Source organism: Pollicipes pollicipes, unplaced genomic scaffold, assembly GCF_011947565.3.
Source record: "Pollicipes pollicipes isolate AB1234 unplaced genomic scaffold, Ppol_2.1 Scaffold_3216;HRSCAF=3773_pilon_pilon_pilon, whole genome shotgun sequence".
NCBI classification, from domain to species: Eukaryota; Metazoa; Arthropoda; class Thecostraca; order Pollicipedomorpha; family Pollicipedidae; genus Pollicipes; species Pollicipes pollicipes.
In genome coordinates, this window is record NW_023596251.1 from 4,772,751 (window position 1) to 4,800,702 (window position 27,952).

Consider the following 27,952-nt stretch of genomic DNA (forward strand, 5'->3'; position numbering starts at 1 on the left):
ATGCTGTGGCCTCTGGAAAGGAAACGTGGGAATCTGCCGGCTTCATTGAAAAACACGTTTGCCTACGTCTCTGCGTGGACTTTGTCGCCATTTAATGACCCTGCATGGGACATCGCATACGACGCTGCAGACATGTCGATCGGCATAATCGCGCGAGCGTGCGCTGGCGCAAATGTGCGCCAGAGAATATCATTGCGCCTCCACCCACTTACGCGTTTCTGTTCCCCGCCCCCGCCCCCTGACGTTCTCTAACGCGTGAGCATGCTCCCCCGTCAGCCTGGAGGAGTTCATTCAAGTCGTACTCGTCGGCGACGCAGTTGTTCCCGCCTCGCTGCACCCGAGCCAGTCGGTGTTCGTGTGCGGCGGCGAGACTTCATCATGTACAAGTACGACTACGCCACCGGCGCCGAGCTGGAGGCGTGCAAGGGCCACTTTGGCCCGTACACGTGGTGCGCTTCAGTCCTGACGGTACGTGTGGGCGGGGCGTGCTCGGGATGGGACGGTGTGGGCGGGGCGTGCTCGGGATGGGACGGTGTGGGCGGGGCGTGCTCGGATGGGACGTGTGGCGGGGCGTGCTCGGGATGGGACGGTGTGGGCGGGGCGTGCTCGGGATGGGACGGTGTGGGCGGGGCGTGCTCGGATGGGACGGTGTGGGCGGGGCGTGCTCGGGATGGGACGGTGTGGGCGGGGCGTGCTCGGGATGGGACGGTGTGGGCGGGGCGTGCTCGGGATGGGACGGTGTGGGCGGGCGTGCTCGGGATGGGACGGTGTGGGCGGGGCGTGCTCGGATGGGACGGTGTGGGCGGGGTGTGCTCGGGATGGGACGGTGTGGGCGGGGCGTGCTCAGGATGGACGGTGGAGTCTGGTGGGACACAGTTCGGGTCAGTCGGCGGCACCATCATTCGGCGCCGGTAGATGTAGGACTTTGAGTATTTGTGTTTCGATTGACCTGAGGTGTTTTGTCGTGGACCTTGGTGGACAGAAGGTGGGGCCAGGATGGGAAAACGCGCGAACATTGGGTGCATTCTTCCGACATGCTGTTCAGCAAGGTATGAATGTGTTGAAGCATGTTCCATTGTTGATGAAAAACGTTTGAGCTGTGTTTCGGCAAAGGACACGAGTGAGCTAACATTATCGCTGCATTTCAATCATTTAACACCCGAATGTTCTGGAGCATGATCGCTTCCCTCATCAGTGTTTTGCTGTCATGCCCGTGACATTCTCAAGCGAAACCCGCTGTTTTCTTCGGCGCTCGTGTGACCGCGCTCGTACTGGTTAAACTGCGCTGTACCGTCCTGGAGGCCCAGCCGTGACCACCTCGCCGGGACTGGCGATTTTCGCCGCCAGTGAGCGCTCCCCTGCGTCGACCCGCCCCAGTCGTCTGTGCCGTGACCTCTCGCCCTGTTCGGGGGGGGGCAAGCCCCGTGTTGGCTGCTCGCCCCCGCCCTGCTCCGGGGGTGCTGACCCCGTGTTGGCTGCTCGCCCCCCCTGCTCCGGGGAGTGCTGACCCCGTGTCCCTGCTCGCCCCGCCCTGCTCCGGGAGTGCTGACCCCGTGTCCAGCTGCTCGCCCCGCCCTGCTCCCGGGGAGGTGCTGACCCGTGTCCAGCTACTCGCTCCCCCGCGTCTGCCGACCGCCGTGACCGGTCCGGCCCGCCCGCAGGCGAGCTGTACGCCTCCGGCTCCGAGACGGCACGCTTCGGCTCTGGCAGACCACCGTCGGCAAGACGTACGGCCTCTGGAAGTGTGTCGAGGCCACCATCGAGGCCAAGCCAGAGCAGACGGCCGCGTAACGCGCAGCGACGTCATGTCAGCGGCTGCACGATCGAGACCAGTGGCGCGGCCCCAGTGTCTGCGGCTGGCTGGACTCTGACGATGGTCTCCTCCCCTCGGCGGACTCCTCACCGACGGACTGCCGTGGGCGGGGGCGCGTCGCCGGCAGACAGGCTGTCGCCGTCCCCGCGCGGGTGGGGCCACGACCACTGCGCTCGGTCGGGCCCCGCCGCGGCCGGGTCGCGCCGCCCTCTCGCGCGGCCGCCTGTCCCTCTCTCCCCTCCGGTGGCGGGTCGTGGCTGGCGGGACTGTCCCAGTAGTGGTGGAGGATCTGTCGGGCGCCGGTGGTCGGCGGGAGCGCGCCGCGTCGGCCTTCCCCGACGGTCGGCAGCCGCAGTAACGGCGGTGGGCCACTGACTTCGTGTGTTTTTTGGGGGGGGGGGGGGGGGAGTGGTCCGCCGCGCTCGTTTGACGTTGCCGCGAACGGTGCCACGGTACGGTAGCGGTAACGGTAACGGTAACGGTAACGGTCGCGGTAACGGTGGCCAGCCCCGCAGTTCGGACGTGGCGTTTCGCAGTGGCTATCAGGGCTAAAGCAGTATTTGACTCAGTGCGGGGCGGGGGGTGCGGCTACGCTGGGGGGGCGACCCGCCGGCGGAGGCAAGGTCATGTGGAGCGGTCCACCCGACAGGGACGGACAAGGCCATGTGGAGTTGAGGAGGACTAAAATACACGAGGGTCCTGGCTTCCGACATGGGCGCTTTGCATTCGTCCCAAATGTCCCCCATCTGACGTCACAACGGAGCCGAGGGGGGCGTCCCCGTCGGCATTCAAACACGTGTTCGTGTAAGCTAAACGTCTCTTTCAGCGCTACCATCGGATGGTACCGACCCGCGGGTTGTCGCTGTTTTTACCACTGCTCCACTCGTCTGGCCGCTGGGAGTGTGTGCGCAGTGAAGGTCTCTGAAGCCGCGCTCGGCGCAGTAACGCCGGCGGCCTGCGGGTGCGCGTGCGTTGGTTTGCAACGCGGCTATTATGCCTCGTGGCGGTTTTGTACGGTGATACAATGAATACACACCGCCCTGCTGCGTGTTGCTGTGCTGTTTCCCATGACACGAAGTGCTGAGCGCGCTCCGAGGCTGAGGCTGATCTGATCTGCTCAGCCGGGGGCTGAAGGGTACCGTAGTTCGTGGAGGTGCGCTCCATTGCTGTACGACCCCCCTGCTGCTGAACGGTTGTTCTCGGCTGTGCTCGACCGCGATGTTGGCCCCGCCAGGAAGGGGGTCAGTCGTGAGCCGCCAGTGCCGATGGTTGTTGTTACTGAACACTTTATTGAAGGCGGGCGCTCGTCCCTCCAACCACTTAACAGGGCATTAAGGCCGGTCTGAAAGAGGGTTCGCATTCAGGGGCCTGGGAACGCGACAGTAAAAGTTTGTAGTCATTCACGAACCTCGCGAAACGAGATTTTTGTAGTCATTGGCGAACATCTGGATCGCGGTCGTTCTGATCTGGTAATCGTTAAGACGCGACCGTGGTGGTCAGTTAAATACCGTTCGCTGGGGTGCGTGGGGTTGAGTCTGACCTCATCTTTTTTTACGTTCCCTGAGATCTCAGAAACAAGAGAGATAGGGACACCAAATTCGCAGGATGTCGTTTGTCCCGTCACGTGAACTCACTCGTGTCAAAACTTGAGCCTCTTGGGTCCATTGGCTGTCGGGTCCAAAAAGGTCAAGTAAAGTCAAACTCCAGGTTTGTGCCCTAAGTGCCCCAGAGCCCTTTCATGCAAGCCCCGTAAAGCTAGCTTCCTGTGCTGAGCAAAGGGTCACATGCTCATTTAAGGTTGGTGACCTTGTTTGACCCCTGGAAGGTCATGGGGACCTAAATCATACGAGACTGCTTTGGTCTTTTTATTTAAATAAGCATCAAGGACTTATCCTAGGCGGCATATTTTTAACAAAATGGTGACCTGGGTCGTTTCAGGACAGTGACTTATTCTCACCTTTAAGAAGTTTCATAGAACATGCATGATGCGGTTCATGTGATCGATCAAGTTAGAATGAACACCAGAAACTACTTCATACGGCAAGCTCTAGAGTAAAAACAGGTTCTTGACCTTCGTTTGACCTCTATACATGACCATCGGTCAATGTAATTTAGTAATTCAACTGTTGTGTTGCCTACAAAACTATTTTAGGGATGTATGGCTTCGTCTAACACTGTTGTTGCATCAGATTGAGCGATTTCCCAGAAATTATCTTCGTTGAATCCATGGCCTTACTTTGACCAACCGTGGGTCAACAACCTAACAAGATAGATATAAATGTTTGATACCAAAAGATCCGCTTCTCAATTATCTACTGATATTCAAGGTTCGGCGCGGCTACGCCACGCCGTTCTGGAATTATTCTGGAAAAACCTTCAGGAGTCAAATTGACCCTCACCCGAGCGCGTCTTTTGACGAAGGCGATGAGCAGCGCTGGTCTCAGCACTGATGCTTTTAGGAATGCCACTGATGACGTTGGTCCGGTCGGACTTCGAGCCCTGGACTCGCATTCTGCAATCGCTGAGTTTAAAAAGCGTGAACAAAATTTACAGCAAAATAAAGCAAGAGCATTACCTATTCGGGATTTTGTTTGGTTTTGGTCGGCTTTTACCTACGTCATGCACATGATCCTCAGAGCTAGCTTAGGGGGGAGGGAAGGGGAAGATTAGTCCTCCATTAGGATACTTTGGCATGTTATGCAATTGCACCGTAATTGTCAGTACCCTATGCGACGTTCATTGCTTGTGCTTTGGCACCAAAAACGTGCCCATAACTTTTGTGGCTTCGGAGCGGCGGCGGTTTGGGGAATACTGCATGGCGATCCACCGCCGGTGCGCGCTGCGGATGGCAACCGGCAATACTGCGGAAACGCGCGGCGCGCAGGCCGACATTGAACATGAGCCACATATAAAGGTGTTTAAACATAACACATACCATTGTGCTCAAGATTTAACAAGGAACACGCCTTGTTGGGTTTTGTGTCACCACGAGGTATAGTACCCGATGCATAATATGATAGAGCTGAAAAGGGCAATTGTCTGGAAAATTCGAAGTTGACCTGCAATACTGGGGTGACTTATTGGCCTAACAGCATTGAAAGCTAGCACCAATCGCGAGATCTCGTGAAGACTAATCCACTGATATTTTCCGCTGAGCTCTATCTTCATTAGGTTGGAAACGAACAGAGGGTCGCCACCACCACCCCTTTCCCTTCCCGATCAGTCCGCATTATGAAAAACGGCGAATAAATGAGACGGCTATGGAATAAGAAAAAAACGGATTTGGAGATAAAATTTCACTTTAGTTAAGGATATATTCCCATGCCCCCACCTTTACGCTGCCGTCAAGTCCAGGACGAAATAGAGGCATAGCAGTTTTGAATAATCTTAAACGTCTGCCAAGGACGCATCGCAAATGGGATGCCACCAAGCTTTTTAAATGGAAACAATGAGTCTTTGGCGTCAAATCGGGGGAATTACTGGTCCAGTAGTAAGGTACAGTGGCTTAGTGCAATGCAAGTTAAGCATATTTTTAGAGAGTTCTATTGCCTTTGAATTGTGACGCGCTTGGGACGCCTTCACTTATTTTCACATTGCGAAACTGAGCTGCATTTTCTCTCTCACCTATTTAGCAGCAGTTTAATGTCATCCGCAGGTTTATTGTGTGGGCCTTATTTTGTTACGAATACGGCGCACACCCGAATTGCAGCGTGATGAGAATAATTCAAGCGGTGGTCCGCAGTCGATGAGTCTATAGCTTGCGTGGGGCGCGGAGGGGTCGCCTGCGGACAGCAGGTATTACCTACGTACGAATATTTTACTGGCTTTTTGTTGTTTCAGTGCTACGATTTACTCAGAATGGGTGTTAGTGTTCTGGCTGTGACGTTGCGACACCTGTGTTTGTTGCCTCAAAATCTAATCAGATTGTCTAAATAAATCATTTTTTCTGATTGACCTTGACATAAGGCTGCTGGGGATGGGTGCAAAATTATTGTATCCTAAGCAGTTGTACATTTAAGGAATTTTCCCTGTCATAATCCACCACCTGATGATTATTTGTGGCTGGTGATTTGTACATGTTTATTGATGCATATCAGTGTCTTGTGCGTAATTTAAATATTGTGTCTCATTCCCAAGGTGCAAATGTGATGATGGGAGAAGAACCTGCATAAGGCTAAATTCTGTGTTTACCAGTAGCACTTATTTCAAGGTGTAGATTGAATGGTATGAAACCAAATTCCCTCAACCAAACAGGTGATTATTTTGAAGAAGATTTAAGAATCATATATTTTCCATTTTATCTGTGTTTCCTTAGTTTCCAAGATGTTCTATATCACATTATTGTAGTGGCACAGGCAGCAGATTAATAAACACAGTGCTGTTTGCCATGTACACTGCTCCCCCATGTACATCTTACTAGCTTGCAAGCTTGAATAAGGTGCCTTCCGATTGGAGACCTTCCATTATCAAATGAGGTCAAGCTGATGAGTGTGGCCCGCAACTGGGCTCCTTCATTTTTGACATGATACATGAGATATGTCCAGAGCAGTTGGCCACATTTTAAAGCCCAAATAATCATTACCTGGAATTTAAATCCATTTTCCCAGGTTTATGCCTATCAGGGGACCCTCAACCCAGCAGTATCAGTGCCTTGGAATTTTTTCTTTTTGCTGGTCTCCTTGGGATTCAGCCCAACAGAGGCTCTGCTTCAAGCTCGCAAAGAAATGATCTATTGTGCCAAAGCATTTACAACATTGGTGTGCTGAGTCTAAGTTCTTGTGCTCTGAACTCTGACACAGATAAATTTGCTCAGAATCTTTGATTTTTCTAACATGACTATTTTTAGAGCATTTTGTCTGAAATTACCTCTGCAAAAAGTCATTGAAAAATTGGCTGTGTATAAGGGTAAATTGTGGGCACCTGCATGGAGCTCACAGTTATGAAGTATATAAATTGCAAGTGGGGATGTCAGTAGTGTGGTATACTTGCCACACTTCAAGAACACCAGCAGTGTGGGCCAACTCCCTTTCTTGCTTTGCCATTGGAGTGAGAGGCAGACAACACTGCATAGCCTCAGGTGCTGAGTGTGTCACAAGATAATGCAAGATAACCCAGTGATAATGCCACATATGGAAAGCCAAAGCTGCTTGTACTAAAGGCTGACAGGAGGCCACTGGTTGCCTGCGTTGCATGAGTCATCCAGGATGCCAATTTTGTATGGTAGACATGTTGCATGCCTGATGCACATGGAAATGATGAATGTGGCAACTTCAAAGTTTGTTAATAATTACTTAAGGTTTTTAGAATGAATTAAGCTATGGTTACTGCAAAACTATACAGTTAATACTTATCTGGGCTATAAGCATGGAGCACAGCACATGACAGCATTGTTTCTAGCCACAGATGCCAGATTTTGCGTGCATGGATCCAGGACAGAATAATAACCTAGGGTGGCACTTGGCCATTGTGCTGAGGCAAACCTTCTTCTTAAACAGCTTGAAAGTAGCATCATAACAATAGCATGTGGCCTTTGAAACCCCCAGTCACATGTTATACTACTGGAACCTCTTTCACTCATATTGCAACATGTCAAGTAGCTGTCTTTAGACTGTTTGAGTTAGTTAAGGTGTTTTAAATATGAATGCAACATCCTTTCTGACAAGTTGACTTTTTGGCCGCCAAATTAGGCAAATTAAGCCGGTAATGTCAAAGCCTTAGCAATGCCTCACGCTGCTGGCACCATTTCCTGGCAGGGAAAATGGCATCAATAAGCTTTGAAGCCATTCAGTGTTGCCATAATGTTAGCTCACACAGTGTGCTTTCCTCAGGGGGCTGTCAGGCATGTCATCCATGATGCGTGCCCTGGAGCATGGTGAAGAGTGGTCAGCCTGTGGACAAAGCTGCCGCGGTCTGCAAAGTCTCGGCCAAGTAAGATCACTGCTAGCTTCCACATTGACATTATCTGTTCATGATGGCCTGGGAGAATGTTAGGGTGTAAGCATAGTGTAGCATTATGTGGTTATGATGTAAGTGGGCAGACGTGGTTGTGGGTCTCAGCATGATTAACATCAGATTTTATTTCTCCGCCGTGTTATTGATGCTGGCTGGTGAAACTCGCTCCACACGTGCCTGGTCTGATGTTCGTGTGTGATAGTGCAGAGCACTGATGCCCCATCACGTCGACGGTGTCCACCTGGCCTGACCTGACCTGACCTCTGACGTGACCTTCAGGGAGCTGCTGGCGTCGCAGGCGGAGTGGCTTGCGCGCCTACGGCGCCCGCCTGCTGGACCGCCAGCCCGAAGGAGTGGTTGTTGCGCAGCGGACCTACGTTCAGCTGATCGAGTCTAGGGCTGGAGGCTGAACCGCGGACTTCTGTGCGCGTTGCATCATGCGCTGGTTCTTGCCGCACACTCGGGCAAGAAGAGGTCGGTTCGGGGGCGGTCTGCCGCTGGGGAGGCCGCCAGGGAGCGGGGTGAGCCGTCAGGAGCGGGAGGGACCGGCCGGGCGCGGGAGCACCGGCAGGAAGCGGAAGGACCGGGCTGGGAGCGGGAGGACCGGCAGGGAGCGGGAGCACCGGCAGGGAGTGGGAGGACCGGCAGGGAGCGAAAGGACCGGCCGGGAGCGGGAGGACGGCAGGGAGCGGGAGGACCGATAGGGAGCGGGGAGGACCGGCAGGGAGCGGGAGGGACCGATAGGAGCGGAGAGGGAACCGACAGGGAGCGGGAGGACCGGCAGGGAGCGGGAGGACCGGCAAGGAGCGGGAGGACCGGCAGGGAGCGGGAGGGCTGGCAGGGAGTGGAAGGACTGGCCGGGAGCGGGAGGACCGATAGGGAGCGGGGGGACCGACGGGGAGCGGGAGGACCGGCAGGGAGCGGGAGGACCGGCAAGGAGCGGGAGGACCGGCAAGGAGCGGGAGGACCGGCAGGGAGTGGGAGGGCTGGCAGGGAGGCCGCAGACCGGCCACAGGAGCGGCGCTGGGTTACCGGCAGCCTTGCTGTATGTTGTGTGTGGGTGTAGTTGTGTACTACAGTTGTTTGAGAAAAAACAGCTGTTTTGTGCTGCGTTGGCGACTTGGTGAGCTGTGGGGTACTGACCGCAGTGGCGTCACGTAGGCGTCAAAGTGACGTTAGTGGTCGATGAGCCCTGATACCTCAATCATTACCATAGGCGCGCAGTGTTATGTCGCTATGTCCGCACTTGAGTGTATACAGCACCACCAGAGCCCACCCTATTCCTGAAATCCTCTGACCCCTCCACCTGACCCATTCCCACCTGGACCTCTCCACCTGGCCCCTCCATCTGGCCCCACTTCTCCTGAGCACTCCACCCTGACCACTTCTGACCACTTCCACCAACTGCTCTACCTCTGACTGCTCTACCTGCCACTCCACCTGACCCCTCCACCTGACCACTCCATGTGACCCCTCCACACTGACCCCCTCCACCTGACCCCTCCACCTGAACCACTCCACCTGACCCCTCCACCGGACCCCTCCCACCTGACCCCTCCACCTGACCCCTCCACCTGACCACTCACCTGACCACTCCACCTGACCACTCCCACCACCCCGCCTTCCCCGCGCCGGTCTCTCCATGTGACCCCTCTCGCCGGCCGCCGCGACGCCAGCTCCCCAGCGCTGCCCCACTGCCCTGTACAGTGACGAGCCGGGCGGCGTGCGACGCTGACGCCGCGGCCGACGCCGCCCCCCTCCGCAGGGCCGAGCGGGTGGTGCTGGAGCGCGAGTCGTGGCAGCAGTGGGTGGGCTGGTTCGAGCGGCAGTGGGCCCGTCTGCAGGGCCGCATCAGTCGCCTGCCCGGCCAGCCCACCGACGAGTTCCTCGCCGTCGCCAGGGGCGTGCTTCAGCAGCGCGTCAACAGGTGGAGGCGGCTGCCGGCGCCCGCCCGACCCGCCGCCGGTAAGCGCCGACGCCGTGACGGCGACGGGGGCGATGATGACGAGGCGGAGGACGAGGACGGTGGTGATCGTGTGGGTTGTATTGGCATTAGCTGACATTCCACATGATTACGTGACTGATTCGTGCCGTTTGCCAAAGAGAATAAAACGGTGATGATGGTGATAACGGTGATATGATGATGATGATGCTGGTTAATGATGTGGACGGTGATTAAGACGATGGTGATGATTTACGATGATGCCGATGCTAATGATGAGGATGATGAGGATGCAGTGTGCTGGCTTGGGCCGTGGCCTGCGGCGGGTTCTGGAAGACCTGCGGATCATTGGTCGGGCGCCGCCTGGGGGAGAGTCGCTCGCAGAGTTCCCGCCAGTGGCGTGACTCGAGGCCCCATCACCTACGCGCTGTAACCTGTCCCATGGTTTCTCCTTGCCCATTTGTCGAATAGCGAATGCAATTTTCGGCGTGTCATTCAGTGCCATGGTACCCACTGGCACTGTGAAAGTACCTGTTCTTGGCGGGGAAGTTCGACGCGCTGGGTTAGAATCCAAACCACTCGGTGCTTGTCCCTGCCAAGTCGCACTGAGTTAGAATCCAAACCACTCGGTGCTGTCCCTGCCAAGACGCACTGGGTTAGAATCCAAACCGCTCGGTGCCTGTCCCTGCCGCCAGCCGCGGATGTCTTTCGATGCACGCATGGACCGGTGCCCGCCAAACCACACGTCGTACCACCAGGTGGCAGAATGAGCTGAAAGTACCGGACTCTCGGTATGCTAGGAAGTTCTGGCTAGGACAAGGATTAAAGCGATCTGTGAGATATGCTACGCGAGTGCTCCACGCCTCCGGCTCTGCTCATGGCTACAGGAGTATTTTTTGGTGTTCACTTAGGAATGTTTCCTGCCCGCTGCAGTCTGGGAGTTCGCCGTGCTCAGCCGTCTTCCTCCTTCATAGCGTATGGTCGGGCGCTGTCTCTGGCCGCCACTTACTCGAAGCGTCCTCCCGAACGCGCTCTTCCGACCGATTGTCTGTTGAGCCTGGGCGGCACGCTCAGTCCCCACGTGCACAGATCCGTCACGCGCCCGGCGCTAAACCCGACGCGACCCCCCCCCCCCCCCCCCCCTCCGCCCCCCCCTCCCCCGCCCCCCATCTGGCCGGGACGCGCCGCCCGTGCCGCGACCGCCCGTCTCGCGGCGCGTGCCTGTCGCCGGCCCGGCAGAGCACGGCTGGCTCTGACGCGTGCGCCCGCCGGCAGGCGACGCCAGCGCCGCGCCTCCGTCGGCCGCCGCCGCCGCCGACGACGACCAGGAGGTGCTGTACGAGGTGGACCGCATCATGGCGCGGCGCCGCGTCGCAGGCGGCGACGAGTTCCTCATCAAGTTGGTGCGGCTTCGGACAGTGAGTGGGGATGGAGCTGTGGGCTGGAGCTGGGGCTGGAGCTAGAGCTGGAGCTGGGAGGCTTGGACCATGGAGCGTCAGCGACGGGGATGGGTGCGGGACGGCGTTGATATGTGGTGAGGAGCGCGGCCGGGCGTTAGGTCCGGTACGGTTGCGTCGATATCTCTGCTTTTACGTTGCTGTAGACTCGGTGCTATCCCGTGAATTGTTGATTGTTTTGTAGTTCTCCGGTAGTGCGGTCTGTTGCGGTGCTGCGCTGTCTTGGCTGGCTCGCCGCCTCCGGCCAGTGGATGGGAAATGATCATGGCTTTTTTGACTCGTCCTGGGACACCAATTCATTGCCACTGACCCCCTCCCCCCCCCCCCTCCTGCCGCCGCGTGCGTGTCCTGTTACCGTGCGCCACGTGTCCGGCTCGGCGTGGCTTTGGCCACATGTCTGGCGTCCATGTGGACGGGCGGCGCACGTGCGGCAGCGGCGACAACACGTGGGAGCCGCGTGAACCTGGACTGCGGGCCGATGCTGGCGCGTTCGAGCGGCGCTGGCGGCGCTGACCGAGCCGCAGCGGCGTCAGCTGGCGGCCGGCTCCGACCCGGCACTCGCACCGCTGCTCGGGCGGCGCCCGGGGGGGAGCGACGGCAGCAACGACACGGCAGGTGAGGCGGACCGGGCGACGGGGAGGGCTGGCTGCAGGGGAGGGGCTTGGACCGGGCGACGGGAGAGCTGGCTGCAGGGGATGAGGCGGGACCGGGCCGACGGGGAGGAGCGGCTGCAGAGGAGGAGGCGGGACCGGGCCGACGGGAAGGAGCCTGCAGAGGAGGAGGCGGGACCGGGCCGACGGGGAGGGGCTGGCTGCAGAGGAGGAGGCGGGACCGAGGCGACGGGGAGGCGGCTGCAGAGGAGGAGGCGGGACCGGGACGGGGGGGAGGGCTGGCAGAGGAGGAGGCGGGACCAAGGCGACGGGGAGGGGCTGGCTGCAGAGGAGGCGGGACCGAGGCGACGGAGAGGGGGCTGGCTGCAGGGGAGGAGGCGGGAACACTGCTGAAGCAGAGAGGAGGCGGCATTGCTGGGGCTGACGTTCCAGAGGGTAGCAGAATTGGGGAGTGCTGAGGAGCATTCTTAGGAGGGGGGAGGTTGGGGTGGCCCAGGAGAACTACAGGATTGGGCAAGGATGGGGAGTACTGACCGACAGCAGTGGACGACCTGGGGGACTGCTCTCGGGCAGGGACCGTCCCTTCCGGAGGACGTCACGGATGGACACGGTCAACTGAGAACGGCTGAAGGGGCACTCAGCAAAGCGGTGGGGAGGTGGAGGGAGGCCTGAGGCTCCTGTTTGTGGCCACAATAACCACGCATACACAGACACATATATAGCAACCACAAGACCCTTAGCGTATGGCCAGGACGCTGCTGCGGCTCCGGGTCTGTATCGTGCTGTCCGGCGCCCCGTCACGTTCCCTGAAAAGGCGTCGAACAACGCCAGCTCGGCCGCGAACCCTGGCCTGGCCGTCAGCTGTTGGTCGGCCCCCGGCGCGCCGCCCACTGACGCGCGCGCTGCACGCAGGGTCGCCGCCGACGCGAAGGGGGACGGCAGCCGGCCGGCCGGCTTGCCCGCCACCGCACAGAAGAGGCGCGCACCGGCCAAGGTCAAGTCAGGTCAGTGACGTCACTGATGAGGTCACGGCCGTGGCGCGCCGCTGGGGCTCCGCGATCGCGTCGTCCTTTTTGTTGTGGCGTCAGCATTAACGAGCCGTGTGCTTTGTTTCCGATTGTTTGTCGTCGTTGGGATAAACATTTTTTTTTGTGGCTATGCTTCTGATAGGTAAGGATGTGCTGTGGTATTGTGTCCATGTGAGTCCATCGAAAGTTTTTGACAGCAGCTAAGGCGTTTGACCATTACGACGTTTCGGATTGGTCAGAATGCATCGCCTTATTGGCCATCTGAAACAGGATGATTTACAGGAGGTTTTCCGTCCATTTAAACCATTAGCGATCGGTACAAGTCAAGTGATTTGTTTGCGTCATTCCGGTCATGGTAATCGAATAGCAGGCCTTGGTGGGCCAAAGGCAGTGAAATGTACCCATTCCACCACGCAGAGCTGTCCCAGTCTTCTCCAGTGCTTGCCGTGGTAAGTTTGAGGGGAGGAAGGACGACAGCTGTTCCAACCGCGCCGGGCGGCCGGCGCCAGTGCGCGGTTCGACCCGATGCCCGTAGTCAGTGACGGCCTGGCGGGGACTCGGTTCGACAGCGTCGCGCCGCTCTAGCCGGAATCTCGTGCTGGTGCTGCTGTCCTGCGTCCTCATCCCCGCTGGCCGTTTTGTGCGGGGTGGCGTCATCAGTCCCGCTGGCCGTTGTGCTGGTGGTGACGTCATCAGTCCGGCTGGCCGTGTTTGCGGGGGGTGACGTCATCGCTCCCGCTGGCCGTTGTGCGGAGTGGCCGGCGGTAGACTGTGACTTGAGAAGGGACGTATGGTGTGCGTCACTGCTCTGTCTCCCGGGTCATGGCGCGTCCGAGGATTGGGGATAGGGCTTCACTGGCCGTTGTTGCTGACTGACCTGACCTGATCTGATCTGATAGACGTGACCTACCCTGACCTGATCATCCGGAGTGGACCTTAAGTGGCCTGACCTGACGGGCGGTGTCACCAGGTCGCCGCCTGCCGTCCGTGCCCCGCCGCCGGCCGGGCCACCCCGCGCTGTGCCGGCCGCCAGCCCCCGACCGCCGGCCAAGAGAGGGCGGCCGCCAAAACTGAAGCGCTGCTCCGGTGGGTGTCCAGCTGTGGCGGCCGCATAGGGGGGAGGAGAGGGGGGAGGGGGTCGCGTCCCAGTCCACTCTTTTCCGCACCGTCTGTGTCTTTACGCCGTAGCCCAAGTCCCAGTCTATGTCCATCTCACTGTTCTTGTCCCCGCCGCTATCCGTGGTGTCCCTTTCTGAGCCTGTGTTTGTCTCATCTGCCCGGTTCCATGTCTGTGTCCGTGTCCTTGCCCGTGCCTGTGTTCGTGTCTGCCCTGTCCATGCTGTCCTTGTCCGTGCCTGTGTCCCTATCTCTTCCACTGTCCGCGTCCATGTTCCTGTCACTCTGTCCGTGTCCCTGCCTGTTTCCGTGTCTGTGTCTGTGTCGGTATCCCTCAGCGGGGCACACTCGACCGATGGTCAGTGGCACGGCCGCAGCTGTGCGGGAGCGAGGTCGGCCGGCCTGGCCCGGCCTCGCCCGTGGCTCTGCCGCCACCGCCTTCGACTGTGGAGTGTGGCGGGCGCCGTGTGCGCGCAGCTGAGTGTCGGGTGGTGCGGCTAGGAGGGCGGCGCGCCCGAGCTAAATAAAGACCGACCTCCGCTCCGGCAGGGACGGAACGGCAGCGCCGACCGCCACGCCCGGCCTCAGGTGAGAACGGCGGCTCCAGCGCCCACCGGCCAACGGCCACGTGTGCTGGACAGACCACGGGCCAGCGCCGCCGGTCGGGACCATCGTGGACGCCTGCTGCCGGCTTGTTGGTGACTGCCATCGGACGGGGAGAGGGCAGTTGCTTTCCTGCGGCAAAGACCGCGGCCGGGTCATTGGGAGCGGTGGGCGCGTCGCGTTCGCCGCGATGCCATGTTGAGCCTATCCTGCTCTGTGGAGTGGCAAGGCGGAGAGGACGGACAGCGGCTGCGTCTGGGCCTGTTGAATCTGTCTCCAAGCGGGCCGCTGGCGTGGGCTCCGGCTCACACTCTGACGGCACTACACTCTGAGCCTGGACTGTGGAGTCACGGTTTGAGGCGCCCGCCGGGTTGTGTGTCGGCCGGCCGCTGCTGGTGGGGCCGGCGTCGAGGTGGCCGGCGCCGCGTGCTGACGCCGTGACCCCCGCCCCGCAGGCCGGTGCCGCCCGCCGCGCCGCCGCTCCACCGCAAGCCCAACCTGATCGTCAGCCCCGCTAAAGGTGAGCCGACGACCGGCGCGGCCGGTCTCTGGCCCGGGGCGGCCTGTCCTCGCTGCCCCGCTGGTCCGGAGGCAGTGAAGAGGACGGGGGCGTGGCTGCGGTAGCGTGACTCCGGGCGTCTCACTGCCGGACTGTGTACGCCCTTATGACGGGTTCTCAGCTCCAGGCTCGACAGCCGGTCTTCCCGTCCCAAAGCGGTAAAAGGCCGGTATTTAGCTATGATAGCTTCACGCATTCCAGCCTATTTTAGGCTTAGAACATAGCGCGTATGGTGTCGGGAAGGCTCTTTGGGGGCACTTTCGCCGCATGCCTGGTTCTAGCTCAGACGCCACAGCACTGTCTCGCCATGGCCAGACGTGCTTGAGCTGCCTGTGTGCGCCATCGCTCCGACCGCTTCCTGCTGACGCCGCCCCTCCGACAGCGTCTCCGGTGCCGACGCTCGGCTGGCCGGTCGCTGCTCCGGCTCCGCCGTCGCCGCCATCGTCGCCGCCTTCCCCACCTTCCCCACCTTCCCCGCCACCGCTACCGGCGCCGCCGACGACCACCAAGCGGACATTCGCCGTCGCCGTCGCCGGCCTGCCAAGCGGCCGCGTCCTGCCACCATCGGCGGTCACGTGGTGCTCATGACAGACGCCATGCAGCGGCGGGCCGGCCGCGCGCCGCGGGCCGACATGCCGCCCTCGGACACCGACGACCCGGAGTTCACCGGCTTCGCGGCCGGCGCGCTGGTGGCGGCGGCGCACGCGCCTGGCTGTCGCGCCGGCTGCGCGCTGGCTTCGCTTACACGCCGCGCTGTGGACGCGGCGCGCGTGGAGGCGCAGTTGGCGGCGGCGCGCGCCGCGCTCGCCAGCCTGTGGCGCAGGGAGGAGCGGCGGGAGCGCTGGCAGGCAGAGCGTGAGCGGAGGAGGCAGGCGCGGCGTCAGGCCGGAGGCGGAGCGGGCCGCCGCCGCCGCCGCCGCCGCCGCTGCGGTGTCACCGCCCGCGGGCGCTCTGGAGCCGGCGGCGGCGGCGGCGGAGGAGCCGCCGGAGCCGGAGTCGGCGGCGCGGCGCTCGTCCAGCCTCAGTGAGAGGGTGCGCGCCGTGGTGCAGCTGCAGCGGCTGCCGGACGGCCGCAGCATCGCTCAGCCGCCGCCGCCGCCGCCGCCGCCGGCTCAGACCGCCGCGCTGCGGCCGCCGCGGAAGCGGAGGCGGCGCCGCGCGGGCGACTGTTTCTCGGTGCTGAAGAAGCGCAAGCCAACGCGGCCGGCCGGCCAGACAGCGCCGCGGCCGCGGCCGCAGAAGCCTCCGCTGGTGGAGGCTGCCGCCGGCCGAGCCGCTGCCCCGCGGAGGTGAGGACAGCGGGCGGGCGGAGCGGTGCGGGCCGCCTTGGCAGGGAGGCGGAGCGAGCTCGGCTCGGGGTTCAGCGTCCGGCGCGCCCCGGAAGAGCCCCTCACTGCTGTAGCCCCGGCGCTGGGAGGGTTTTGTGAGCGACTGTTGGCTTAATGATACTCCTGACAGTTGGCAATTACGTAGGTAGGCGGCTTGCTTTGCACAGGCCCGATAGCTTGCGCCTGGCGGCAGTCAGACCCTCAGCTGTGTGTGAGACCGGCTTATGGTGGTGACATTTTCTTGGCGACACCGCACATCTCCGTTATCGGCTCCCGGCGGACAGCAGCGTGTCGTGTTAATTAGTGAGGCGTGGCTGCGGCCGTGGCTGGCGGGTCAAGGTTCTCCAGTGTACGGACCAGGGCCCGTCCGAGGTCGTCCTGCCCCCTCCCCCCAGCCTGTCCCTGTCTGCAATGCGGCTGACTGGCCGCACTAGAGCCGGACACCCGCGCGCTGTCCTCAGGAGTCGGAGCGCGATCCCACCGAGGGAGAACACGAGGATGAGGAGGAGGACGAAGAGGAGGAGGAAGAGGAGGAGGACGGCTCGGACGAGGGAGAGTACCAGAAGGAGAACGGTGGGTGGTCTGGTCGCGGCGTTCTCATCACCGCAGCCGCTGCCGTTAGTCGGCTGTCTCGGACACGGTGCGGGGTCGCGCGGTCCTCACCGTGTTCAGCTAGATGTTGATTTCGGCGGGCTGGGCGCCCCAGTGGCGCCGCACGTCTTGTGCTTCGGCCGGGCGTCAACAGTGCCAGCACTGGCTCCAACATAACCGGCTGAATTCGGCCAGGGCTATGTTCTGAGACCGTTCTCAGCCGGCTGACGGGGCTGAGGATGATCGGAGATCGTCACGAGTGTCTCTGTTTCGGTTCTCCGTTCGCCCGGCTGAGAATGGCCAGGCGCTGCCCAAATGTTCGGCGCGATGCCCCAGCCCAGTCACGTGTGCCAGTCAGTCCAGGCGATCAGCAGCTGCACGCCAGCCCAGCCGGCGCCGATGTGATACTCTTGGCCTGGGTGATACTCTTGACCTAGGTGGTGCCCCTGACCTAGGTGATGCCCTTTACCTAGGTGATGCCCTTTACCTAGGCGATGCCCTTGACCTATATGATGCCCTTGACCTAGGTGATCCCCTTGACCTGGGTGATGTCCTTGGCCTAGGTGATGCCGTTCACCTAAATGATGCCCTTGACCTAGGTGGTGTTTTTGTTTTGGATGTTGCCCGTGACCAAGACTGTGCACGTGACCTAAGTGATGCACGTAAGCTATATGATGTGCCAGCGTCCGGAGTGGTGCCCAGCCGCGGGCGCGTGTCCAGCCGCCGCCCGGACGCCCGTGTTCAGACGGCTGACCGGTGGCGTCCGTGCCCGGCTCGGCAGGCAAGCCGGTGATCATGGTGCTGCCGCCGGTGGTGCAGACGTTCGAGGGCGCGCAGCAGACGCGCACGCTCGACCTCGACACGCGCTGGGGCACCGTCAAGGTCAACGTGGTGCCCAAGATCCGCGAGAAGGACGGCAGCCTGCGCGAGCTGGCCAAGACCACGCGGTCAGTGGAGCTGGCGCGGGCCGCGGCGCGAGCCCGGGCGACGCCAGTGGCCGGAGAGGCGCCGGCCGGGGCTGACCGGGCCGGGCCTGACTTTGCTGGGGGAGGCGCGGCGTGTTGATCAGTCGCCTGCCGACCGTTGTGACGTCCGTGTTGTCGATGCCGGGGGTGGTCGGTATTACGGGGCACCGGTCGGTGAGTGGAAGGTGCAGTCAGCGGGACTGTCCGCGATGGCAGCGGAACCCAACCCGTTCGATCCCAAGGTCACGCCAGGCTACTGAGGTTCAGGATCTGGTGTGGCTGAGCGATCCGGTGTGGTTCGGCGATCTGGTTTGGCTAAGCGATCTGGTGTGGCTGAGCGATCTGGTGTGGCTGAGCGACCTGGTGTGGTTCAGCGATCTGGTGTGGCTGAGCGATCTGGTGTGGCTCAGATCTGGTTTGGCTGAGCAGACATGAGTGCTGCTGATGGGAACCTCCGATCCTTTGCAGCAACGCATGGGACGGGTCCTGCTACACAAACCTGTTCGCTACTTGTGGGTTCGCTACTATATGTAAACCCCTGTAACATCATTCCAGCATTTCTTCACTGATTCTGAGTCCCGCTAGGATTCACTGCGCGATGATCACCGCTTTTGAGGAGGCTTTTTTGTTTGCATGCCGACGGCGGGGCCTCTGAGCGCCCTCACAGGGCCGGCTGTAGGCGCGTGGCGGCGCCACTGAGCCGTGTTCTCCTCTGGCCGGCAGCAAGCGGGCGGGCCTGGCGGACGCGCGCGACCTGCTGCAGCCGCTGCGCGTGCACTGCGCCGTCAAGTACGTGCGCCGGCTGCCGCCGTTCTTGCCGGCGCCGGCGCCGACGCCGACCGAGCGGCGCCGCCCCGCCGAGCCGAGCGGCGCCGGCCGACCGGACCAGCCGAGCCGCGAGCGGGCGGCCACCAACGGCAGGCTGGACGGACGGAGGAGCGACGCAAGGGCTGCTCAGCACCCCTCTCTTGGTGTGTGTGCGTGCGCGCGCGCGCGTGTGTGCGTGTGCGTGTGCGCGCGCGTGTGCGTGCGTTTCATTTGGCAAGGGCAAGTGGTACAGTAAATGCCTTGTGAGATGAATTGCCTTAGTGCCTTTAGTTGCGGGCCCACTGCATGTATGTGGATGTTCCATTGTGGGCACGCTCGCCACCCGCCGTGCTTCGGGCAGCGCCCGTGGATGGGGTGGGCAGAGGAATGGGTGGGGGGCACGCAACCAAAGCGTGCCTGGTCTCGTTGGTTTGTAACATGTATTTTATTCTGTGATGAGACTCGAAAGCGTTTTGTGATAATCGACCATGGACTGGATGTGACCCTGACATCAAATCAGCTATGTAGTCAGACGTGTAGTTAGACATCTAGCCATCATTTAAACAGACATCTAGTAATTTTCTAGTCGAACATCCAACCAGGAGCCTGGCCATTCCCCTGTGCAAACGCAGCAGTTGTTGCCCCGTCCGGGCGCGCTCTCCGACTTTGCTGGCGTGACCGGGGGCGGCGCCTGACCCAGCCTGACGGCCGTGACCGGGGCGGCGCCTGACCCAGCCTGACGGCCGCGACCGGGGCGGCGCCTGGCCCAGCCTGACGGCCGCGACCGGTTGCAGGGCGACGGACCGGTCAGGGCCGGCAGGAGCTGACTATCCTGGAGCGGCTGATGCTGGAGCAGACGGAGTCGGCCGCCGCCGCCGCCGCCGGGCCGCCCTCCATCTTCGACCCGGACACGCCAGCCGACCGCGCCCTGCCGCGCTTCGTGTCGCTAGAGGACGACCTGCAGGTGGGAGCGCCGCCGCCTGGTAGGGAGGGGATGGGGAGCGGCCCGCCCGGCGGTGGGAAGCGCGCACCGCTGGGCCATAGAGCTCCGCTCAGGTCTGCGCGCAGCTCTGTGTCACAGTCCGCCTCGCTGACAATCGGGCAGGTGTGGGGCACCACTGACGCTCGGAGGTGTGGGGCACCACTGACGCTCGGAGATGTGTGAGACACCGCTGACATTCGGGGAGGTGTGGGACCCCGCCGACATTCGAGCTGGGCTCGGTGCAGGTGTCCGCTGTAGTCAGGGAGCGAGCGACGGGCGAGACCGGTCCAGCCGGGAGGCATCTGATGCACTTCAGTCCGCAGCCGAGTGAGCACCGAGATACTGAAAATACACCGCATACTGGCTGTGGCCAGGTGTGATGGCTATTTGCGTATTGCCTCCCCCCTTGGTTCGTTTCGCGGCTGTCACCACGCCGTGACCGCGGGAGACCATGGCTTGTGTTCGGCCGGCGAGGCTGATGGGACACTATAGTGGAGAGGATACGCTAGGATGTAGTGGAGAGGGTACGCTGTTTGAGTCTCCACCGTTTTTGAGGGCCCGTTGTTGAGAGCTCCATACAGAGCCCTGTTGAGGTCCGCTTTATCGCCCGGCTGCCCAAACATGACCACATCTCACATGACGTCTGCTGTCAAGTGTATGGCCCGGCTGAACCCGCGTCGTGGTCGGCGCTGTGTGAGGTAGCCGGCCGTCTGGTCGGCGCTGTGTGCGGCAGCCGACCGTCTGTTGCGCGGGCGTGCCACCCGGGTCGGGTCGGCCCAGAAGGGCTGCCACGACATGTAGCTTACTCTGTCTCTCGCCCGCCAGGCCTCCAGTTCAGACTCAGACTCAGATTCAAACTCAGACTCAGACTCAGAACAGGAGCCGAAGCGTTCGCCCGACTCGAAAGCAGCATCGCAACCAGACCCGGTGCCGGAGGTGGGGCCGACGCCGGAGCCAGAGCCGATGCCGGAGATGGAGTCTGCGCCGGAGCCAGAGCCAGTGCCGGAGATGGAGTCTGCGCCAGACCAAGAGCCGGCGCCGGAGATGGAGTCTGCGTCGAAGTCAGAGCCAGTGCCGGAGATGGAGTCTACGCCGAAGCCAGAGCCGGTGCCGGAGATGGTGTCTGCGCCGGAGCCAGAGCCGGTACCGGAGATAGTGTCTGCGCCGGAGCCAGAGCCGGTGCCGGAAATGGAGTCTGCGCCAGAGCAAGAGCCGGTGCCGGAGATGGAGTCTGCACCGGAACCAGAGGTGGTGCCGCAAAAAGAGTCTGCGCCGGAACCAGAGCTGGTGCCAGAAAGAAAGAGTGCGCCGGAGCAAGAGCCAACGCCGGAACTGAAGGCGGAGTCAAAGAAGGAGTCTGATCCGCCCACCGAGCGGGAGCCGCCGCCGGAGCGGGAGCCGCCGCCGGAGCGGGAGCCGCCACCGGAGCAGGAGCCGCCGCCGGAGCAGGAGCCGCCGCCGCCGCCGCAGCGCTCTGACCTGGATCTGCTGGCGCATATCTGCGAGAGCGAGAGCAAACAAGCGGCCGCTCAGCAGGTACGGGGATCGGCACGGCCCGCGCCGGTGGGGGAGGGGCGGGGCACGGGGGCTCGCTGGGCTGAGCGACGAGCGCGGAAGCACGAGCTGTGGTTAACCGATGCGGATAGTTGCCTCTGTATCGAGATAGGCGGGTGGCGTTGTCATGGGGCTAGGGCTGTTGTCCTACCGGCACCAGGGCGTGGCGCTGGCAACGTCCCCAGCTTTGTGAGTTAGAGAATAACATGGGAACGGATGTCTGGCAGCGGGCTGCTGCCGCCCAGCTTCGTCACGCGGAAGGAAAGACGGTACGGCTGGGATCCGCACCCGCAGGGAGTCGTGTTGTGATCGCTGTTGTCGAGGCGCTAGGTTCGGGCCCGTTCACGCCCTGTGCAGGGATCGATGTCAGACAGCGATGTCCAGCGGCGGCTGGCGGGAGTCGTGCGCCATCGAGGCGCTAGGTTCGGGCCCGTTCACGCACTGCAGGGATCGATGTCAGACAGCGGTGTTCAGCGGTGGCTGGCGGGAGTCGTGCGCCATCCAGGCGCTAGGTTCGGGCCCGTTCACGCACTGTGCAGGGATCGATGTCAGACAGCGGTGTTCAGCGGTGGCTGGCGGGAGTCGCGCGTCAGCCGATGCTCCGCAGCCGTTGTGGACACCGTGGTGGCAGCTGCGCGCCGCGTGGCGCGGCCAGCGGCATGCAACTGTTTTGCGGGTGCAGTGATTGTGTGGATTCGGCCGCAGGTCACGACCAAAGGCGGTGGCGATGCGCAGTCACCGCCATCTAACGGCCGCCCGGAGAGGGACGAGTTCACGTCGAGCGCCGATGATGGCAGTGTGGCATCGGCGACGGAGGTCCCTGGTGAGTCTGGATTTGTAGCGATACCTTGCTCACGTTGCGAACGGCCGTGCTTCGTGTTGTTGCATGACTGTATCACCCCGCAGCCACGCTAAGCAGTGATGCTGCCTAATGAGTAATGAAAATAATGCTAATGCAAGGCAAGTTGTATTGCCTTTGGTAAGTTCGCGCAATTCCGACTGCCGCTCTCATTGACCGCCGAGTTTCACACGCGCATCCTGTGTGGTGGAAGAAAACAGGGCAAGAAGTGCACTTGACTATTGACGTTTTTGTGGCCCCCGGCGAATTTTATGGCATGCCGTGTTGCATTCTCCCTATTCATCGCATCGTCTTCTTTGTTACACAAGTGAGACGTATGTGAAGTTGCATAGCCCCGGGAGTCGCGGTGCCTGCCTGTCGCTTTTGCATTACCGTGCTGTGCTGCCCTCGTGGTGGGAGGTCCGAGGGCGCCACCCCCTCCCCGTCCCCCCTCCCGCCCATTTCTGCTGAAAACGATCGAGCTGATCACGTGGCCTGATTTGGACCGCGCACAGTAAGCCGGGTGGGCATGCCGCTGACAGTGACCTCTGCTGGTGACCTATTGACCTCTGATGATCTCCAGTGACCTCTATTGACGTCCGTTGGCCTGTGCTGACTTCCTGCTCCCTACCGACCTGTCGTTCCCCAGTGACCCCCGCTGACCTCTCCTGACCCGCTGACCTCTGGTGACCCATCTATCGGGTCACCCGATGGGTCACCAAACCCATCTGGTCTGGTGACCCTCCTGTGACCCGCGCTGACCTCTTGTTACCCCGATGGCTGTTCATGACCCATGCTGACCTGTCGTGACCTCCGCTGACCTCTCGTGACCTCGGCAGCCGAGTCGGTGGAGGGCGTGGACAGCTCGGGCCGCGTGCGGATCGTGCTGGCGGACGGCACGGCCGTCATCGCCGACCTCGGCGACCTGGACATGCTGGATGACCCAGGTCAGCGTCATCGGCCGCCGCCCGCCGCCCGGTCGCCGGTGCGCGTCGGCCAGTGGCCGCGGGCTGCAGCGCCGTGGCCGTGGTCCGCCGGGCCGTGGCGCTGTCACTGGTGGCCGTGGTGATGCCACCACCGGGGCGTGATAGTGGTGCTGTGGGTGGCGGTGCTGTTGCCGTCAGGTCATGCCGCTTTGTCTCCCTGGCACGGCTCTTGGGTCAGTGTGGTTGTAGCGCTGTTACTGTTGGAGCATGGCGTGCGGTGGCATCCGTCCAGTTGGGTGCTGGGAAGTCGCTGCGAATTCATGCCATCGGACCTCCGTCTCCTCGGAGGACCTGCCGTTTGCGTGCCCCCACACTTCCCCTGCTACTAATGCATTGCCCTTTGACCCGCGAACTCTTGCAGTCTGACCTGCCTGTCCCATTGGTTTTTACCTGACCTGACCACCCGATTTGCGTTGCCTGGGGGGCTATCGGGCTCGGTGCTGATTGGCCGATTTTGAGCGCGGGGCGGGGCAACGCGCGGTGGATCAGGAGGCACGTGAGCGAGACCTAAATATCCGTCTCCGTGGCGCCCGAGCGGCGGAAGTCTGCCACACTGCCCCCGGGTCACCGCCGGCCATCTGCCGACCATTGCTGGCGTCCCATGTGTCGCAATCACAGCGACTGGTAATCCCATGCGTCGCGATCACAGCGGCTGGCAATCCCATGCGTCGCAGTCACAGCAGCTGGCAATCCCATGCGTCGCAATCATAGCGGTTTGCAATCTCATGCATCGCGATCACAGCAGCTGGCAGCGCCATGGCGTCGTGTTGTGATAGCCCAGGGCGGCCCCGCGGCGGCGAGCCGGGTCTAATGACCTCACCGGAGCTGACGAGGTCACCAGGTCGCTGGGGGAAGCGCGGGCAGCAGCTGATCTGCCCGGTCGGGTCACCGCTCCGGCCCTGACCCGCGGGTTCACCACCTGAGCGGACTGACGCCGCCCGCCCAACGGCGGTTAGACGAACCAGCGGGCCTCTGTCCGGAGGCCGCGCCAGGCTGTTAACAGGGGGGGGGGGGGGGAGGGGGAGGGGTCAGGCTTTTCAAAGTCATTCTTTGTGTGCAGCGCTGCAGTCGCTATGTTGCTTGCATTGTTCTGCTTAGGGAAGGGGAGAGCGAGGTGCTGAACTGCCCTGTCTCTGTCTGTGGTGGTAAGCGAGCTTTGGGGAGACTGGTGTTTGGGGATGATGGACAAACTGAAGCGCCGCACGGCCCCTGGGCAGCGGCGGGCGCAGTCCCGGTCGTCTCGAATCGGCTGTCGTTGGCGCGCTCGATGTCGGGCCCTGTCGAGCCGGCACCCACAGCGGCCGCCGCCGTTGGCCGCGCTGACCCCGCCCGCCTGTCGGCAGTGATGGCCGAGGGACTGGAGGCGGAGACCAGCGCCGAGCAGTAGCCGCGCGCGGGCCCCAGCGCTGCCGGGGGCTCCAGTACGGCGCTGGTGCTGGACGCGGACTCCAAGACGGCGCTGGTGTTGGACGCGGGCCCAGCGCTGCCGCGTATCTCCAGGACGGCGCTGGTGCTGGACGCGGACTCCAAGACGGCGCTGGTGCTGGACACGGACCCAGCGCTGCCGCGTATCTCCAGGACGGCGCTGGTGCTGGACGCGGACTCAGCGCTGCCGCGTACCTCCAGGACGACGCTGGTGCTGGACGCCCGTCCCGTACAGCGGCGATGCCGCCCACTCGTCGTCAGCGTGGCGTGGGCTGTTCACGAGTGCGCGTACGGCACGACTTCCTGTGTGGCCAACGTGAAGCATGGTCAGGTTTTTTGGCGTGTCGACGCGGCGGGCGCCTCTGGTACCGGGGAGCGCTACCTCGCGTTCGCCCTGTTATATCAGCCTGTTGGGAGGAGCGGGTCGTCAGCTACGCTCGGACTAGAGCCGGCTGGCGACGCGTCGCCAGCGGCTCTCGCGGTTAGCGAGCCGGGGCCCACAGCTGCGGACTGGCGGACCACACGCCGCGGGGAGGTGATGACTCCAGGGAGGGGAGGGGAGGGGGCACCCATGGAGGGTGGGATGATTCGCTGGGGGGAGGGGAGGGAGGGGGGGGGAGAGCCGACCCTGCGGGGAGGCGCGGCCCGCGGCCGTCGCTGGCGCACCCTCAGTATTCGTGGAGACGCTTTCGTGCCCGGTGTGGCGCCGGCCCCGCTCCGGGGCGTCAGGGACAGCGGCAGCACTTCGTTCATACTCGTGTCGGCCACAGCGGCCCAATCATACCCTGCACGTGTCGGCCGGCGGGCACGTCATCAGCGGCCCGGCGCCGGCCGTGCTGAGGCGCCCCCGTGGCGCTCGTGTGTGCCGTGTGGCGCTCGGGTGGCAGTGGCCTGGTATGCGTGTTCGGCGGCGCCCATATGTATTTTGCCGCGGCAGTGACGAAATACAGTCAGCCATGTTTTTTCTGCGGCGTCTGGTGCGTACGCGGTCCGCACTGGCGCCAGCGAGTGGCGCGGCCGGCCGTGTGTGCCTTGTGGTCTTCTCGAGGCCGCAGGTTGGCGATAGGGAGGCTGGGGAGGGGGGGGAGGGGGCGGGGCGGGGGAGCGAGGCAGCGTCCCGGCCGCACTGGTGGACGGGCGTGCTTAACTCGGGCACTGGTGAAGCCGCACTCGAGGCTGGCGGAGCTGGTGGCTTGGACACTGGTGAAGCCGCACTCTAGGCTGGCGGAGCTGGTGGCTTGGACACTGGTGGAGCCGCATTCGAGGCTGGCGGAGCTGGTGGCTTGGGCACTGGTGAAGCCGCACTCGAGGCTGGCGGAGCTGGTGGCTTGGGCACTGGTGAAGCCGTACTCGAGGCTGGCGGAGCTGGTGGCCTTGGACTCTGGTGAAGCCGCACTCGAGGCTGGCGGAGCTGGTGGTTAGCGTCACTCCCATGGCTCGGCGATCGCGTCGTTGGAACCTGTTGATATGTGCTGGATATAGCTGCCAGCAGCGGATTCAGATGGAGCCGTGGTGGTCCACGTCATTTCTGGACGTAATAAGTGCACAGGCGAGCTCAAACCACGCATATTGTTTCAGTGAGGTAACTCAGCTGTGATGAACATTGGATGTGTGTACAGCATCGCTCGCACCATCACGCCCTCAACCAGCACCGCTCCGTCCGAGACACCGACGCCATCACACGCTACACAATCCATGCGGCATGCACACGAACATCAACATGGGCACGTCCGAAGCGGACTGGGCCACGTTGCTGCGGCACCTTTCCGACCACCCCGAATGCGCACACGCACGATGCTGGCGGCCGTCACCTGGTGTCGCGCCGCACTTTCAGCCGGACGCGGCTGTGTCGCGCCGCACTTTCAGGTCACGGCGCCGGTGCGGCCGTCGCTCGCGCCGCGCTTCGGCCGTCGCCGGCGCGGCCGCGCCGCTCGGCCCAGGTTGGGGCCCGCCGGGGCGCGCGGCGCGCCGGCCTGCACCAGTCCGGCCGTGCACAGCAGCCAGTCCACGGCCGCGAAGCAGCGGTCGTGCAGACCGAGCAGCGAGAGGCCGAGGAGGAAGGCGAGCAGCCCGCCGGCGTCCACGGCCCGCCTGGTCGACGCCGTACAGCCAGTTCTCGCGGATCACTGTCAGGCGGGGCGGGCAGCAGCAGGCGCAGCAGGATGTCGCTGGAGCGGCCCCGCTCCTCGTCCTGATGCAGCGCCCTGCCGGCCGGCACCAGGCGCATCCGGTGCTGGCGGCAGGCTGGCGGGCAGACCCGGCGGCCAGCGCGCCGCGGCCGGGTCCAGCGCCGCCGCGTCCGGCATGTATGTGGCTGCCGCGCCGCGCGAAACGACTCGTTAAACTCGGCGGCCGAAGAGCACGGCCGCACGCCGACGAACTCCGTCATCCACGGGTAGGCCGTCTCCGCCGTGAGGAAGGCGACGTTGCGGTTTCAACATGTGCGGAATGTGCCCCTTGGCGAGTCGCAGCATGCGCACGGCCGTCATGTTGAACACCAGCGCGTCCATCCAGGGCATCGTGCAGCTGGCGGCGCGCAGCAGACTGCGTGCCAGGCACCACGTCAGGCAGTTGACGTGCGCGCCCGGCTCGTCGCCGCTCCAGCTGCAGCCGTGCCGCGTGGGGCGACATCCACTCCTTGCGCTCCGCCTGTAGGCGCAGCTCCAGCGGCTCCCTCAGATCCGTGCGGAACGGCACCAGGTCCGAGACGAGTGCAAACTCGCTGAACTCGCCGGCCACGTAGGCGAACACGTCGACGAAGCTGGCCGCCACACCGTCCAGCAGCTGTTCCCGGTCCACGGGCGCTATAGTGAGCTCGAAGACGGCGTCGGCGCCGGGTGCCGTCCCGCTGCTGGCTTTCACCGAGAAGTTGGTGCAGACCGAGTAGCGGAACAGGAAAGCCATCTCCATGTTGCGAGGCTGCTGACCGTCGATGCCCATTCGTATCATCTCCATGGCGCCCGCCGTCGACGACACGGGCGGCCCCACAAGCGCGTACGGCGATTGGTGCCACGGGAAGCGCGCGCCGAACAGGCGCTGGTAGCTGGCTGCGTCGTCGACGGCGTGCGGCGCTAGACTGCCCAGCGCGCCGGCGGGCAGGCGCGGGTCCGAAGCACAACGCCACCTCGAGCCAGTGGTCAGTCCGGCCGCTCCCACGTCCGCTGGCGCGCGACGCCTTCTTGCCAGAACAGCATGAACGGTCGTGGGCGACCAGGCCGAGCAGCGCCAGCGCCGCCAGGAGCGCCGCCGAGTGCGAGCCCACCAGCGCCTTCGCTGTGGCGACGTTGTAGCGCCAGCGTATGACGCGTGACTTGGCGGCCGGCGCGGGGGGCGCGTTGCCGGAGGAGGCGGCGGCGACGGCGTGGCGCCGGGCGTGCGAGACGGCTCTTCCGAGG

The 27,952-nt window shown here is 62.6% G+C and overlaps 1 protein-coding gene and 1 long non-coding RNA gene across 2 annotated transcripts in view; both read left to right on the plus strand.

Annotated features, from left to right (window-relative positions):
• Positions 1-24,531, plus strand: part of LOC119090957 (protein TsetseEP) — a 57,288-nt gene extending 32,757 nt beyond the window's left edge. Inside the window, exons 2-6 of the mRNA XM_037213684.1 lie at positions 19,567-19,736; positions 20,580-21,290; positions 22,014-22,131; positions 22,986-23,093; positions 24,476-24,531. Coding sequence (XP_037069579.1) covers positions 19,617-19,736; positions 20,580-21,290; positions 22,014-22,131; positions 22,986-23,093; positions 24,476-24,519 — 1,101 coding nt within the window. The 5' untranslated portion in view covers positions 19,567-19,616 and the 3' untranslated portion in view covers positions 24,520-24,531. The remainder of the gene's footprint in view (positions 1-19,566; positions 19,737-20,579; positions 21,291-22,013; positions 22,132-22,985; positions 23,094-24,475) is intronic.
• LOC119090958 (uncharacterized) lies at positions 14,469-15,588 on the plus strand. The gene is made up of 3 exons (XR_005093338.1): positions 14,469-14,507; positions 14,978-15,042; positions 15,464-15,588. It is a non-coding gene; the product is annotated as an uncharacterized LOC119090958 (long non-coding RNA).
• Positions 24,532-27,952: the final 3,421 nt, after the last annotated feature.